We start from the raw sequence: 15,029 nt of genomic DNA on the forward strand, positions 1-15,029 counted from the left end.
ACATTTTTAAAAGAAGACCAAATTGGCTATCGAGTTGTGGGTTGGGTCAGAAACGTTCCTTTCTGGAATTCCTCCTTCTGCAGGTCTGTCAGCTCATCGACAGTGAGAGGCCGTGTTATTTACATACTATTCCAGCAGGGGGCGCCAAATGATCAGGAATGTCTCTCAGGCACGCACATGACTGGGAAGAAATGAAATCTCAATTCATTTCATGCTCCTTGAGTATATGTGTGATGTGTGTGTGGATGTGTGTGTATTTGTGCATGATGTGTGTACTGTATGTGTGTACTTGTGTATATCACGTGTACGTGTGTGTCTATTGTGTGTGTTATGTGTGCAATGTGTATGCATGCATGTGTGTGCGAGCTGCAGGCACATGCGCCTGTGTGTGTAGAGACATGGCAGACACGTCTAGTTCAGCGAGAGTGCCAGGTAGTTGTGTGTTTCTTTCAGGTGGAAACGTGACACTCTCTGGTTCTCTTAGAGCCGAGTGTGGAAGAGTAAGATCAGTTGACTGGGCACAGTGACTTGGATTGGGAAGTTGGTCTAAAGCACTGTGAATGATGGTGGAGCATGGAGCACAGGATGCAGACACAGGAGGGCTCAGCCTGAAGAACCTGAGGTAAAGACGCCCAGACACAGATGTGTGAGGAGCGGCCATTCCTGTAAGATCAACAGCTGGACTCTTGTGGCCTCGTTGAAGAACTGAGAGGCACACAGGGGGTACAGTAGCCACTGTAGGACCCCGTGTCCCAGGATGGCTCCAGGGGCTCCTGGCCTAATGTTCCAGGACTGATTGCTCATTGATTAACTTGTGATTGTCCTCAGAATGATGGTCTCAGCTGATGGCCAGCATCCTCATCACTTACAGAGCATCCGCCCCCTGAGTGGGTTTTCTCTAGAAGTCAGCCCTGTCAAGCACTGAGCAAGTAAATGAGGGTTCCAAACTGTTTATTCTCAGTCTAGGCCTCTCCAGAACTTTCTGCTGCTGAATTTGAGGGGGGTCACAGCCCCCAGAGATGCCTGGTTCAGGCCAGGGGTCAGGGTATTGTGGGCGCGCAATGAGTGTCTGTGACAGTAACGGATCCCCTGGCGTGTCCCCAGCCCGCTTCTCCGCAGTGCCACCATCCTCTGAGAGGGAGTTCTATGTCTCATCCCTGTGTCTTACAGTCACGGGACTTCTGGGGGTGGACTGCCTGGCTCTGACTGTCCCTGGCTCATGCATGTCCTGGGTCCCTCGCTTGACACTGCTGGGCCCAGAGGTCAGCATCTGGGCTTTATGTAGACTAGTAGGATCTGGAGAAGCAGGTAGAGAGAAGCAGGTGACTGGGTGAAGGAGACAGGTCAGTGCAAATGGGCCACATGTGCAGCCTAGCCAGAACATGGGGCCAGGAGGGAAAAGATGGGAAGGGCAGGGTGTCCCTATGCCAGGAAGGCACCGGCTCTCATGGCACTGCTCCTCACAGCTTGTAGGTAGTAGAGCCCTCCTCTGGGAGGCCATGGGCTGAGAAGTAAGGCGAAGACTCTGTCTTGCAGAAGTGACATGGAGACAGGGGTCCTGGAGGGGGTGTTGGGGGGCTGGGCAGTCCTGTGGAGCTGAGGTGTTGTGACTCACCTCTGTGGGCTGGACAAGGGTTCCCCACAGTAGAGTCAGAGAATACTTCCTGCACAGGCCCAGGAAGCCATGTCAGCTGCCCTGAGCTGGTGCCCACAGGTAGCTGGTGCTCAGGTGGCATCTCTGAAGGCCCACCCGAGCCATATGCTGGCCATTGCTGAGCCACAGTCAGGCTGGTGGGGATTGTTGTTGGACAGCCAACCTAAATGTCCTCCATAAATGTGAGCTGCTGAAATGTGGGGTGGCCTGATTGGTGCGCCCCCTTAGCATAGGGGAGGGGCTCACTCACCTTTGGGTGGGAGGCCTGGATGTTGGCACCTCTAGACCTGTGACTGAACAATTTAAATCAGTTTGAATTTTAATTGAAGATTTTTTTTTGAGACAGGGTTTCTCTGAAGTTTTGAAGCCTGTCCTGGAACTAGCTCTTGTAGACCAGGCTGGTCTCGAACTCACAGAGATCCGCCTGCCTCTGCCTCCCAAGTGCTGGGATTAAAGGCGTGCGCCACCACCGCCTGGCTGAATTTTTTTTTTAACTCCAGAGGTCCTAGTCTTTCTCTGCTAACTGGCCTCTTCGAAATGTTATTATTATTATTTTTTCCAGACTGGTCTTCACTGTTTTAGAGCTAGCTCTGTAGACCAGGCTGGCCCCGTACTCACAGAGAACCACCTGCCTCTGCCTCCTGGATGCTGGGATTAAATACTGCCACCTTGCTTCAAAATGTTATTAATTATTTTAATCTTACAGATTGATTTAGTTTATGTATGGTTGCGCACAACGTGCTGTGCTCTCAGAGGCCAGGGGAGAGGAACTGGATCCCATGGTGCTGGAGTTCCTGCCTGCATGCTGGGAACCAAACTCAGGTCCCTCTGCAAGTGCTCCTAAGCCACTGAGCCATCTCTTCAGTCCTAAATCAGTTAAAGTGTTTCTTTGTTTGTTTTTTGTTTTTAAATTTTCATGCCTTGTCTCCCTTGAATCAATCCGGCTCCACCAGAATATTCTTGGTGAAAACTCACAGAAAGTTGTAAAGTGAGCCCCTCTAGGTCAGGAAAGATCCGCTGGGCGCAGTGATGGGGGCAGTAGCTGCTGCCTAGAGAGGGGCGTGCTTGTCTAGGTGGGAAGCCACCTCCCCAGGTGTGTGCCTTAGCTCTCAGACTGGCACCGGCTCTCTAAGGCAACAATAAGCGCTTTGGAGGGCAAAGGGCTCTCTTGCCTGTGTCCCAGCACTGGCAATCAGAAAGCTGTTCTGGGGCCGAGAGGGACAGGTGTGTTCTGTTTTGGTTAAGTGACCCGTGGTGGGAGGAATTAAAGCCCTCTTCTTTCCAGGAGCCAGGTCCTTGAGGGCCGGGGTCACCGACCTGCCTTCAGTTTGCATCTGTGTTTGCACGTGTGGCAGCGCATTCTCCCATCTACTCAGCAACGCACTTCATGCCCTTCCTTGTCCCTTGGAGACAGTGCTCTCAAACTTGTGTCTGCTTAAATTTATGTGCTTCTCTTACAGGGGTCCCACAGGAACACGGGTCTCCTGCAAGGCTGAACCCCAGGTTTCTCCAAATTCAGCCTCTTGTCTATCTTCTGCCTGCCCTGCCCCACCCACCTCCGCCATCAACCTGACCGGTATCCCATCATTTCCCCAGCTTGCTCCCCAGTTTGACTCTAAGGTCTGAACCCCGTTCATTCCCAGCCGAAACTGTAGTCTTCGGGCCAAAACCCCTTTCCTAGTCCCGTCACCCAGGACTCGATCTTCCAGCCCGACTCCACTCTTTCTTCCTCCGGTCCAGTCCAGACCCCACGCGCATCCCACACGTCTATCCCCACCACCTGTCCCTCTAGAGGAAGACTCAGGATTCTAGGTTACATCTGGATTTCGACGGAGTCAGGGGCGGGGTGGAGGCGTGGCCTAGAATAGGGCTCTTTTAGCCCCCGCCCACCCCACCCTATCCAGGCCCCGCCCCAAGTCTCCTACCTCTGAGCGTTGCTGCAAGCCGGGAGCATCCTACTTGGCCATGGAGAGCCCCGTGCGGCAGCTGTACCTTCTCCCCCTGTTACTGCTGCTTTGTGGTAAGGAGGGATCTTGTTTGGGAGCGCTCCGTCCCCTCGGGGCCTTGGGACGCTCGAGGACTCTCATCTTCCCGCGTCGAGCCTAGGCTACTCCTTCCTTTTCTACCAGAGTTTGGAAAGGGCGCACACTGACTCCAGCGCAGCCGGCAGGTTTTGCTGAGGGTCCTCATGACTCCTCCACCGTTAGGGGAGCTGAGGGAAAAGGCTTTGGGCTGCAATGCACAAGGTCCTCTGCGGGGCTGTGACGGCCTGGTGACTAGCAAGGGTCTCTGGGGAGGTAGTGAGCCTCCCATTCTGCCAGGTGCGGATGGCTAGAATTCCGAATCCTTTTCCAGGGAGAAAACAGGACTCAGGGAGAAACATTGCTCTCACAAAATAGAAATGAGATAAATATTAAGCTTGTTTTGAAAGGGGTGGGAAGGGCATAAAGTTGCCAAGGGAGACATGTTGAGGGGGTCTGGGGGGAGCTTGCTGGAGGAAGTAGGGTGAATATGATCAAAATACATTGTATACATAGATAAAAATTTAAAGATAAAAATATTGTTAAAAAAGAAATACTAAAAAAGAAAAAAAAGAAGTATTTTACTGAAGAAGTTATACATGGCTAAATATATATTTTGCCAGGTGGTGGTGGTGCACACCTTTAATCCCAGACTAGGGAGACAGAGGCAGGCGGATCTCTGTGAGTTCGAGGCCAGCCTGGTCTGGCCACTGCCACATAGGGAAATTCTGTCTTGAAAAACAAAAACCAAAACTAAATAAACCAAAAGAAGGTACATGCACACATATGTGTGTTTGCTTACGTGCATGCATGTATGCATGTGTCTGTGCCCCTGAGTGTGCATGATTGTGTCTGTGTGCCTGTGTGGGTTTGTGTGTGCCTCTGTAAGGACTTTGGTGGGAGAGTTTGCCCCGTGCTGGAGCTGCTGGACAAGTCCAGTGCCTGGCCAGAGCTGGGAGGAAAACTGTTGGCAGGAGGGTGTGTGGGGTCTGTCCTCCAGGGCCGCGGCCCCTGGGTCCTTTAGGATGTTTTCCATTCCCTTCCTGCTCAGCCTCCTTGGCTGTTAGATGACGTTGGACCTGTCTGCAGTGTCTTCCTCAGCGCTGATGACTTGGGGTGTGGCCTGGGAGTTGGGACAAAGGTGGGGGAGACTTGACGAGGTCTCTGTGTCCAGAGTGGAGCTGTGTTGCATGCTCAAGAGTGGGTGCCTAGGCTTTGGTGGAGTTTTACGTTGAAGGACTGGGATTGTGGCCTCTTTCAGAAGTCAGTGTGCTGTCTTGGGATTTCAGCAAGCTTCCAAGGCGAGGCTGCTCTGGTGGGCGTTTTGGTGTCTAGAGGAAAGAAGGTCCCGAGTTTATTTAGAAAGAAACCATGTCTCTCCCGACTACTTCCACTGTGGAACTGGGAAACATACAGAAGCCGCATGAAATCCTCATTAGTAGTCCTGGTCTCCTGGGGTCACTGTCCCCAAGGTCCAATCCTCCTCACCCAGGGCCCAGGCAGGTCAGTTTCAGCTTCTCACAGACCTGGCTGGTGTGAGTCTGGCCAGACCAAGAGTCAGAGGTGAAAGTGTCACGTGCAGTCCGGCCAAGGTGGGGTCTGAGCGCTGTCTACTTTCTGGAAGTGTCCACTTATTGGCTCTTGGCCTCAGTTTCCCTAGCTGCAGCCCGAGCGCGGCTGTGGAGTATCGCTCTGTTGGTTGATTTGTTCAGTTCAGCTCAGGTCAGTCACTCTATGCTGTGGAACCAAACTGCTCATGTAGAGCAGAGCCTGTGTCTGGTACACGTGCCCTCACAGCACCGTGACAGAGAGCACCCCGGGATCTGTGCGTGCCCTGTGCGTGTCCATGACTGTGAACATGGTGCCTTTATTGGATCTTTTTAAAAAATTTATTTTGTGTGCATTGGTGTGAAAGTCCTGGAACTGGAATCACAGACAGTTGTGAGCCTCTGTGTGCATGCTGGGAACTGAACCCTGGTCCTCTGGAAGAGCAGCCAGTGTCCTAACCACGAACGATGCCTCCAGTCCTTGGTACCACAGTTTTTATCACGAGATATAGTAATAGTGTCATGCCAGTGTGTCACTTGTCACACTGTGGGTGACAAGCAGTGCTGGGGACGTAAGGTCTTGAAGGAGGTGGTTCCACAGCCATGGATGTTCTAGTACTGGAGCTGCCTTGGCGGTCATTTGGTCCACTCCCGTTAGAGATAAGGAAGAGACACAGGGGACAGAGCTGCCCAGAAATCGCAGCCTCCCCCTAGATGACAATGGCCTTTGGGCCGCAGTCTGGACATGCTCATTCCATGGAGGATGAGAGGGCCTGGTTTCCTTTCCAGATGACTGGCAACAAAAGGCCTTTCTCTAGGGAAATGCATCTGTTTGGCTGTTTATCATCTCTCAGCATCTGGAAGTCACCGAGACAAAAGATGCACAGGCCCGAGTGTTCTTTGTTTCCGAACGGAACCACCCAGAATGGGTTTCTACTTTGATTTAGTTCCTGAGAACTTTATGGTTCAGCCGGTAGTTTAAGTGGCAGTGACCCACTTTTTGGGGCATTCCCCCCATCAATGTCTTTGGGTGAGTTGTCGGGTAGGATTTGGGTACAGGCAAAGATTCTAGAGTTCACTCCAGTTCTTGGGGGTATTTGGAGATCCTGGAGTTTGCAGAGATCTGGGGCACATGGAGATTTTGGGGTGTGTGGAGATTCTAGAGCATGTGATTGTTATGGGACATAGAGATTCTGGGGCCCAGAGAGATCTAGGACACACGGGTTCTGGCTGTGTGGCATTTCTGGGGCTCATGGAAGTTCTGGGGTATGTTAAACTTCTGGGGCACATCACAGTGCCAGAACACGTGGAAAACTGGGGCACACAGAGATTCAAGGGAGCAGGGAGAGAAATGTGCTGTGAGAGACACCCCATTCCTTCTTTTTATGGAGCTGGGTCTGCTTGACTGAGGGTGGTAAAGCCCAGAGGAAGGGCTGAACAAGCCTGTTCTGACCAGATCTGGTGTGTGTGCACATGTGTGCATGCACGTGTGTGTACATGTATGTGTGTATGTGCGTGCGTGCATGTGTGTACATGTATGTGTGCATGTGTGTGCAGGTGTGTGTACATGTATGTGTGCATGTGTGTGCGTGCATGCATGTGTGTGATGGAGGGGAGGGAAATATACCACTTTTCAGCTGCCTCCTAGGATTCTGATTCTTTCTGACTTCTAGGTGAAGAGAAGGAAATAAACAGGGACAGGGAAGAGGACTAAGGGGCAGAAGAGAAAAACAGAAAGTTGGGGAGGGGGAGACAGCGGGCCTTGGTGGTCTGACAGCTGCTTATTAGGGCAGGCTGAGGGGGATGTTTGATGTCCAGGTCTAGGAAGGCCATGAGTGACATGTGAGTTACCAGAGCGTGTGGTTGGTGGGACTTGCCTGGCTGACATCTATTTAGAGGTTGGTGGAGGTCAGTACCTGTGTTAATGTACTGGGAGGATCCCACCAGGGACTGAGAAAGCCAGGTCCAGGAATGAAGGAAGAGCTGGATGTGGTAAGCATCCAGTGACCCTTCAGAGCCCAGGCTTGGGAGCCTGTCTATGGGACGCAGGATGCTTATGGAACAAGGAGGCCAGAGGGAGAAAGGAGCATAGTGTGTCTTCACAGTCATCTGCTTGCATACGGTCCTATCCTGACCTGAACCAGGGCTGCTTTCATAGCTTCGCACTGTCGGGTTTGATACGCGCAGCTGAGCAGGGAACAGGTGGAGACTTAGATGTCCCCAGATCAGATGCTCACTCTGTGTTTGTTCCTGGGTGAGGAGCTTTACTTCCGGGCCTTGGTCTCCCCATCATGTAACTGGAGGGGACGAGAGTAATAATGTTTCCTTGAGATCAACAGACTGAGGAAGGTGAAGAGTCGGGGGTTGAAGTGGGGAACAGGTGCCTGGCTCAGAGACACTGAGGCCCCGTGATCAAGTTTATTAAGGCCTAGGTGAATGGGCAGGGATGGTGCTGCCCGTTGCTTATGCCTTGCTCCTAGAGCATGGTCCTCAGACCTACAGATGGGGCATCTTCTGGGCTTGTCAGAGGTGAAAGTCTGATCCAAGCGTGTTGGAGGAGAATGAGCTCACGTGAGGCCTCTGGGCAATGGGCCTGCCCACCTGAGTGCACATGCTTGATGAACAACGTGTCTGTGGTTCATCTTCAGCCTGGTGTGTATGCTGGAGTAGACACGGGATTGTAGCAAACTGGGACTCCTGGGTCCTCACCTCACCTATGCAGTGGACCTGGGCTGTGGCCTGGGTGGGTTTAGTGTGCTCAGTCAGCTGCTCTGTTCTGTAACATGTGTTTACCCTGAGGGATAGAATTATCTAGAAGGGTTGGGCTTAGAGTCCCTAGCCTCTGTTTTTATGAGGGGCTTATTATGGTGACTCCCACTTAGATCAGGCAGGAATATCTTTGCTTTGTCTTCAAAAGGTTTTCTTCTTTTTTTAAAAAATTTATTTCATTTTATTCTATGTGCTTTGGTGTGGAGGTGTCAGATCCCCTGGGACTGGAGTTATAGACAGTTGTGAGCAGCCACGTGGGAATTGGGAACTGAGCCTGGGTCCTCTAGAAAAGTGGCCAATGCCCTTAACTGCTGAGCCATCTCTCCAGTCCCTCAAAAGCTTTTCTTTATGTGATGGCTGATTGTGGTTGTCACTCAACTGAGGGACTGCTTCCATCAGGTTGGCCCATGGGCACATCTGTGGGGCATTTCCTGATTGCCAATTGATGCAAGAGGGCCTTGCCCACAGTGAGCAGTGCCCCCTTTAGTCAGGTGGGCCTGGGTTGTACTAACGAGGTAGTTTAGCAAGCCAGGGGAAGCTAGCTGCAGGTAGTTTTCCCTCATGGAAAACCTGCCCCCAGGTTCCTTCCTGCCTACGTGGTCCTCTATGATGAACCTGTGAGCTAACATAAACCATCTCCTCCTCTAAGTTGGTTTTGGACAGGGTTTATCACAGCAACAGATAAGCAAACTCGGGCACTTTGTAATAATTATTTCCTTCAAAACACCCCAGGGCCCAAAACTCTGACATGGAAATTGGCACCAACACCCTCAAACACACAAAGCAGACAGACGTGACGGGGGACGCTCTGCAGCCTCAGGGCCCTGGAGGGGAGATTTATGGTTAGGAGCAGCTAGAGTTTGTGGGAGCAGAGACGAACTGGAAGCTGGGTCCCAGTGATATCAAGTCTTAAAAGAGATTCAGTAAGCAGACACCCATGAAAGTATCAGAATTTTCCCAAATCTTCCTGACTGCTCCTCCTCAATCTATTTCTGGGACCAGAGAGATGGCTCAGCAGTTAAAAGCTAACAGGCGCTTCCTGCTCCTCCAGAGGACCCAGATTCCATTTCCAGCACTCACATCAGGCCAGCTCCCAACCCCTGGAGTTCTGGCCTCAGAGGATCTGAGACTTGCTTTTGGCCACTGAGGGTACCTAGACACAGGTGGCATATGCTCATATCGACACACACACATAAATAAGAATAAAATAAAATTGTTATAAAAATCTATTTCTTCCTTAAATTATTAAGAGAAAAAGCATCAGATTCTCTCAACCATAACTGTGGATTTGTTATTTTTGCCTTGTTCCTTCCCGTTTTGGTGTGTCTATGTTAGTAAGCCGAGAATGCCTCTGATTGTTGGAGCCTCTTGTTGAATCGAGACCTTTATTTTTGTCTTAGCTAGGTTTCTATTGCTGTGATAAAACATTATGACCAAAAAAAGCTCTCGGGGAGGGAAGGGTTTGTCTGCTTCCTCATCTCTATCATAGTCCATCACAATTCATCACAACGGAAGTCAGGACCCAGAGGCAGGAACTGAGGCAGAGGAGGGATGCTGCTTACTGGCCTACTCTCTTGTTTAGTTTGCTTTCTTACATAATCCAGGCCACCTCCTGCACAGTGGTGATATCTCCCACAGTGGGCTGAGCCCTCCCATGTCAGTAATCAGTCAAGAAAATGCCCCACAGACTTGCTGTGCACCAATGAAATGAAGTCGGGGTTTGCTCTTCTCCGATGACTTTTCTTGTGTCAACTTGACAAAAATAAAACAAGGCAAACAACACCACCTAACCAGGAGAGTCATTAAAGGTCTTCTTTATCTCTGGAGATACATTTTGTTGCAAAGTATACTGTATCCAATAGAAGTCTGGTCCTGGAATTACAGAGGGTTGGGAGCCACTATGTGGGCCCTGGGAATCAAGCTCGGGTCTTCAGGAAGAATAACCAGTGCTAAGCCATCTCTCCAGCCCTCTTCATTGTCTTTATGAGGCAAGATCTCTCACTGGAAGCAGAGATAACCATTTGCTGGACTGGGTTGGCCAGCCACGTCTGGAAATTTCCCAGCTGTAGTGTTAGAGTTACGGGTGCACATGACCATGCCAAGGTTTGGCTTTTTTTTTTTTTTTTGGTAGACTCTAACTGTGGCTGTCCTGGAACTCACTGTGTAGACCAGGCTGGCTTTGAACTCAAAGAGATATCTGTTCAAAGATGTTTGTCTCCCAAGTGCTGGGACCAAAGGCATGTTGCCACTACACCTGGCTTCCCATGCCAGTCTTTTATGTGGGTACTGAAAAATCCAATCTCAGGTCCTCAGATTTGCATGCCAGATACTGTGCCAGCTGAACCATCTCTCCTGTTCTATATTTCTTTCTTTTTTTTCTCATCTTTTTCATTTTTTTTTGGTGTGTACGTGCACAGATACATATGGAAGCCAGAGGTTAATGGGTTTTTATTTTGTAAAGATTTATCTTGTATGTGTGTGTCTGTACATGTATGCGCAGGTGCCTGCAGAGGGCATTGCAGTGGCAGGAGCTGGAGTTGCAGGCAGTTGCAAGCTGCCCGCTGTAGGTGCTGAGAACTGAATTCAGGGCCTCTGCAAGAGCAGCGTGTGTTGCTAACTGTTGAGCTGTTGAGCCATTTCTCCAGCCACCTGCTTTCTTTTTTTAAGTTTGCGCTGAGAATCTGAGGATATGAACGGCTCTTCACGTGGGCTCTGTAAACATTTTACTGATCTATCTTCCCAGGCTGGTTCTGGCTGGCCTTGAACTCTCTATGGAGCTGGGGATGACCTCGAGTCCCACTTTTCCTGCCTTGGCCTTCCAAGTACTGAAATTAGAGCTGTGTCCTTTCCATACCCATCTGTCGCTTTGTTGAACCTGAAGGTCAGTTTATCAGTTTACTGCAAGGGACTTGTGTGCTCGTTATAGTAATATAGAGCATTTTAGGTAACTGACTTAGTCAGGATCTCAAGAGGAACAAACTATGAATATATATTAAATTGATTGGATGAATATATATTAAAGGGGAGATTTATTAGATTGGCTTATTATAGGATAAGTTGATCCTGGAGATGCTGAGAAGCTGGCCGCTGCTCAGGCTATGAGGTTAGACACCCCAGCACTCCCTGTCTGGCACTGGCTGATTCCCGGAGAGCCGCTGGTTTTCAGTTCATGTTGGAAGGCAGAAGAACCTGAATTCTGAGGGCAGTGAAGGGTGTTGGCAGCAGTGACAGCGGCGATAGAGCAGTTAGCTCAGCCAGTGAGAGGCAAAGGGAAGTGGCAAAAAGCAGTTATGCCTTCCCTAGGATTTCCTTCTCTCTGGTCCCCCACCAGAAGGTACCACCTGCACGTAAGGTGGGAATTCTCATTTCTGTTAACACAGTCAAGAAAATCCATCCCAAGTGTGCCCAGAGGCTTCTCTCATGGATGGGTCCAGATCTTGTCAAGTTGAAAACTGTAGTAGCCAAGGTAGTCCTTGACATCCTGATGTTTGGTTGTGAGCCTAGCCTCTACCAACTGAACCATCTCTCTAGCTTAGTATTAGCATCTTAATAATACTAAATATTCTAGTTGATGAGCATGGGTTATCTTTGCATTTATATAGACCCTATGTTTTACCATTTTCAGAGTATAGGATTTGGCCTTCACCAGCAAATTGAGTGCCAAGAATTTAATTTCTTTCTTTTTTTTTATTCATTTATTAAAGATTTCTGTCTCTTCCCCACCATCGCCTCCCATTTCCCTCCCCCTCCCCCAATCAAGTCCTCCTCCCTCGTCAGCCCAAAGAACAATCAGGGTTCCCTGCCCTGTGGGAAGTCCAAGGACCACCCACCTCCATCCAGGTCTAGTAAGGTGAGCAACCAAACTGCCTAGGCTCCCACAAAGCCAATTGACTGTATTATTATAAAAATTATTTCTGTTATTTTTGGATTTTTATTACTGTCTTTAAAAGATCTAGTGTTATTTTTATGTGTATGAGTGTTTTGCCTATATGTGTATGTGTGTACCATGTACAGGTATAATACTCAGAGAGGCCAGAAGAGGGTGTTGGAGCTCCTAGAACTGGAGTTATAGATGGTTGGGAGCCACCATGTGGGTGCTGGGAACAAACCCGGATCCTCTGCAGGAACATCCAGAACTCTTCACTGCTGACACGTCCCTCTGGTGCAATCTGTTGCATGTTGGTTTGTCCCTGTTTCTTTGCACACTTTCCATTCTGGCATGGCTCCTTTGGAGCTTTCTGTGTAGAAGACCATGGCATTTGTGAGTACAAATGCTTTTCTGTCTTCCTTTCCAGTTTGGATCATTTGTTTCTTTCTTGTCCACTGTTCTGGAATGTACTTCCAGCTCTGTGTTCAATAGAAGTGCTAAAACAGCCATCCTTGTCTTTCCCTGGTCTCAGGAGAAAATGTTTTAGCCTTTTACCATGGAGCGTGGTGTTAAAACTGAGATTTTCCTGTATTGCCTTCAATGTATAATGTATTAAGGGTGTTTTCTTTTTCAGCTTTTTTTTTTGGTTTTTAAATTGCAAAAAGACATTTTATTTTTTCAAATGCTTTTTCTGAGCCACCTGGTCCCCTCATCCTCCTTTCTGCCAATGTAGCACACTACACTGGTTTCTGTGTGTTGAACCATCTTTGCATTTCTAGGACAACTTCCCTTAGCTGTGGTGTGCATTCATTTGTGTGTGTTGCTGACCTTTCATGGCTAGTGTTTATCCAAGGTTTCTGTATCTGTATTCCTAAGAGGTCTAACTTTCTTCCAAGGTAAAACTGGCCTCACAGAATGAGTAAGGAAGTGGAGAAGTCAGGATGTTCTATTCTTCTATTATCTGAAGAGTTTGTGGATGATTTCTGTTAGTTCTCTGAACACTTGGCAGACTTTTGCCAGTTCAGCCTTCTGGGCCTGGGCTTAGTTTTCCAGAGGCTTTAGCTACTCAGTCGGTTCCATTACCCACTGGGGTTCTCTCCAGAGTTCCCATTTCTTCTTGAGTGAGTTTCAGTAATTTATACCTTCAGTAGTGTCCTACAACTGTCACTAAGAATCAAAACCAAGTGACCTGAGACAATGGAAGTTTCTCTTAGTTCTGTATCCTCAGTGGGGACGTGCTCTTCCACTGCCTCTGTCTAGCTCCTGGTGGCCCCGGCGTTCCTTGCATTGTGACGCATCACTCTGCCCTTTGCCTTCCTGCAAGCCACCTCTCTCGGTGTGATTTCACTTCGTCCTCCCTCTGTGTTTGTCCCTGCACCCTATGGTTGCTTTGCTGAGAAAGCATCACTCATATGGACTAGAGCCCTCCCGAACGGACTCATTATCAGTCGAATACTTCTGCAAAGATCCTATTTTCCAAATAAGGGAGGGGCTTCGAGCCGGGACTTCAACATAGCCACGCCTTCCGCCGAGGACGCAGTTTAACCCTTGTCTCTGTCTTACTGGAGGGTTTCTCATTTGTCTCTCATCACACGGATGCTTGTAGTCTTTGCTTATAGTCGCTTTTGCTTTGGAAGGTGGATGCTGATACAGCGATGCTCCCTCTTTCTTCCTTTTCTTTCGAGACGGGGTCTCACTTTGTAGCCCGGAGTGACCTGCAGCTCACTGTGTGGACCAGGCTGGCTCAGAACTCACAGAGCTCTGTCTGCCACTGTCTCTCGAGTTCTGGGTTTACGGGAGCGTGGCATCACGTGCCTCTCTTTCATTCTTGATTTAGTAATTTGAGTTCTCCTTTCCCCACTCCCGGCTTGCTGATCCTTCAGTCATTCATTTATTCACTCATTCAGAGACAAGGTCTTGTCCAGTGTCCCAGGCTGGCCACTGGGAATGAATGACATTTTGTTTTAAGCTAGACTTTTTAGGATTCTGCCTCGAGTTTAATGGCTCACAGGTCAGTCTGAAGCAGTGCCTGGGTCCTCTGAGCTCCCAAGGCCCCAGTGGTCCAGGGAACATGCCTCGTCTTCCTCACGCCTGCTCTGCTGACTCTAGAGTGGGTGTGGCTGGACCTGCAGGGGATGAGTGGGATTCTGAGTGTGCTCCTCTTGGTGGCTTCCTTGTCCTCTGTGAAATTTTCACTCTGTTTACCATGTTACTGTTGCTTTTGTTTATAAAGTTTTTACATCTGTCGGTCTGTCACCATCTGTCTGTCTGTCTATCTACCTACCTACCTACCTTCCTACCCACCCATCTGTCTTACATGAGTATTTGTGTATCATAGCACACGTGGCGGTCAGAGGACATCTTGCAGAGGTCATTTCTCCCCCTCTACCATGTGGGTCTTGGGAACTGAACTCAGGTTGTCAGGCGGTGGCAGATGCCTTTACCTGTGGAGCCATCCCGCTGGCTCGCTTTTCAGCTTACCCCCTCTTAATGACTCACGGATGGAGCTCCATTGTTTTAGACACTTTGGCATGGGCCTCTGATCCGGTCCACACTGCAATCTGTCTCCATTGCCAGAGCTGTGGGGATTTCTGTGTCCTAATGGCCTGCCTCTCCCTCTAGGTGGGACCTCGGTTTCTTTTCCTGTCATAGTGCTGTAGTGGGCCAATTCTACCAGGGAGGTATCTCTGGCCTAGGAGCAGGCATTAGCAAAGGGGACTTCAGCCATGGAAGTCCTTGGCTTTCTTCTCCCAGTGAGCCTCTTCTCTACCTGCTGGCTCCGTGGAGAACCAGTATAATTGGCTGGCCATTCTTGGGCAGGCGAGTGGGGGAACTGGGTGGGGAAGGAACTTCTCCCCTCCTGGACTCTTTGCTTAAAATGGACAGAGTTCCTACAGCATGCGGCTCAGGGAATGAGATGTATGTGTTCCTCCCCAGAGAAGTGGGCAGGGGGAACTGTAGCCCAGACTAGGATCCTTCCCGTTGAGGTTGCCTGGGAAACAGCCTCTATGGCTGGAGCTGGGACAGGAGGGAGCAGTTTGTGGTCTCAGCATCATAGACTCAGCAGTCCAAGATGTAAAGATTTTCCCAAACAATATTCTCTCTCTCTCTCTCTCTCTCTCTCTCTCTCTCTCTCTCTCTCTCTCTCTCTCTCTCTCTCTCCCCTTCCT

The 15,029-nt window shown here is 49.6% G+C and overlaps 1 protein-coding gene across 1 annotated transcript in view; it reads left to right on the top strand.

The window, feature by feature from the left end:
• Positions 1 to 3,569: 3,569 nt before the first annotated feature.
• The window catches only part of Ramp3 (receptor activity modifying protein 3), a 17,830-nt gene continuing 6,370 nt past the window's right edge, over positions 3,570 to 15,029 (top strand). Inside the window, exon 1 of the mRNA XM_050140834.1 lies at positions 3,570 to 3,674. Coding sequence (XP_049996791.1) covers positions 3,620 to 3,674 — 55 coding nt within the window. The 5' untranslated portion in view covers positions 3,570 to 3,619. The remainder of the gene's footprint in view (positions 3,675 to 15,029) is intronic.

This window comes from Alexandromys fortis, unplaced genomic scaffold (genome assembly GCF_014885135.2).
Source record: "Alexandromys fortis isolate MF-2015 unplaced genomic scaffold, M_Fortis_MF-2015_v1.1 scaffold_7, whole genome shotgun sequence".
Classification (NCBI taxonomy): Eukaryota; Metazoa; Chordata; class Mammalia; order Rodentia; family Cricetidae; genus Alexandromys; species Alexandromys fortis.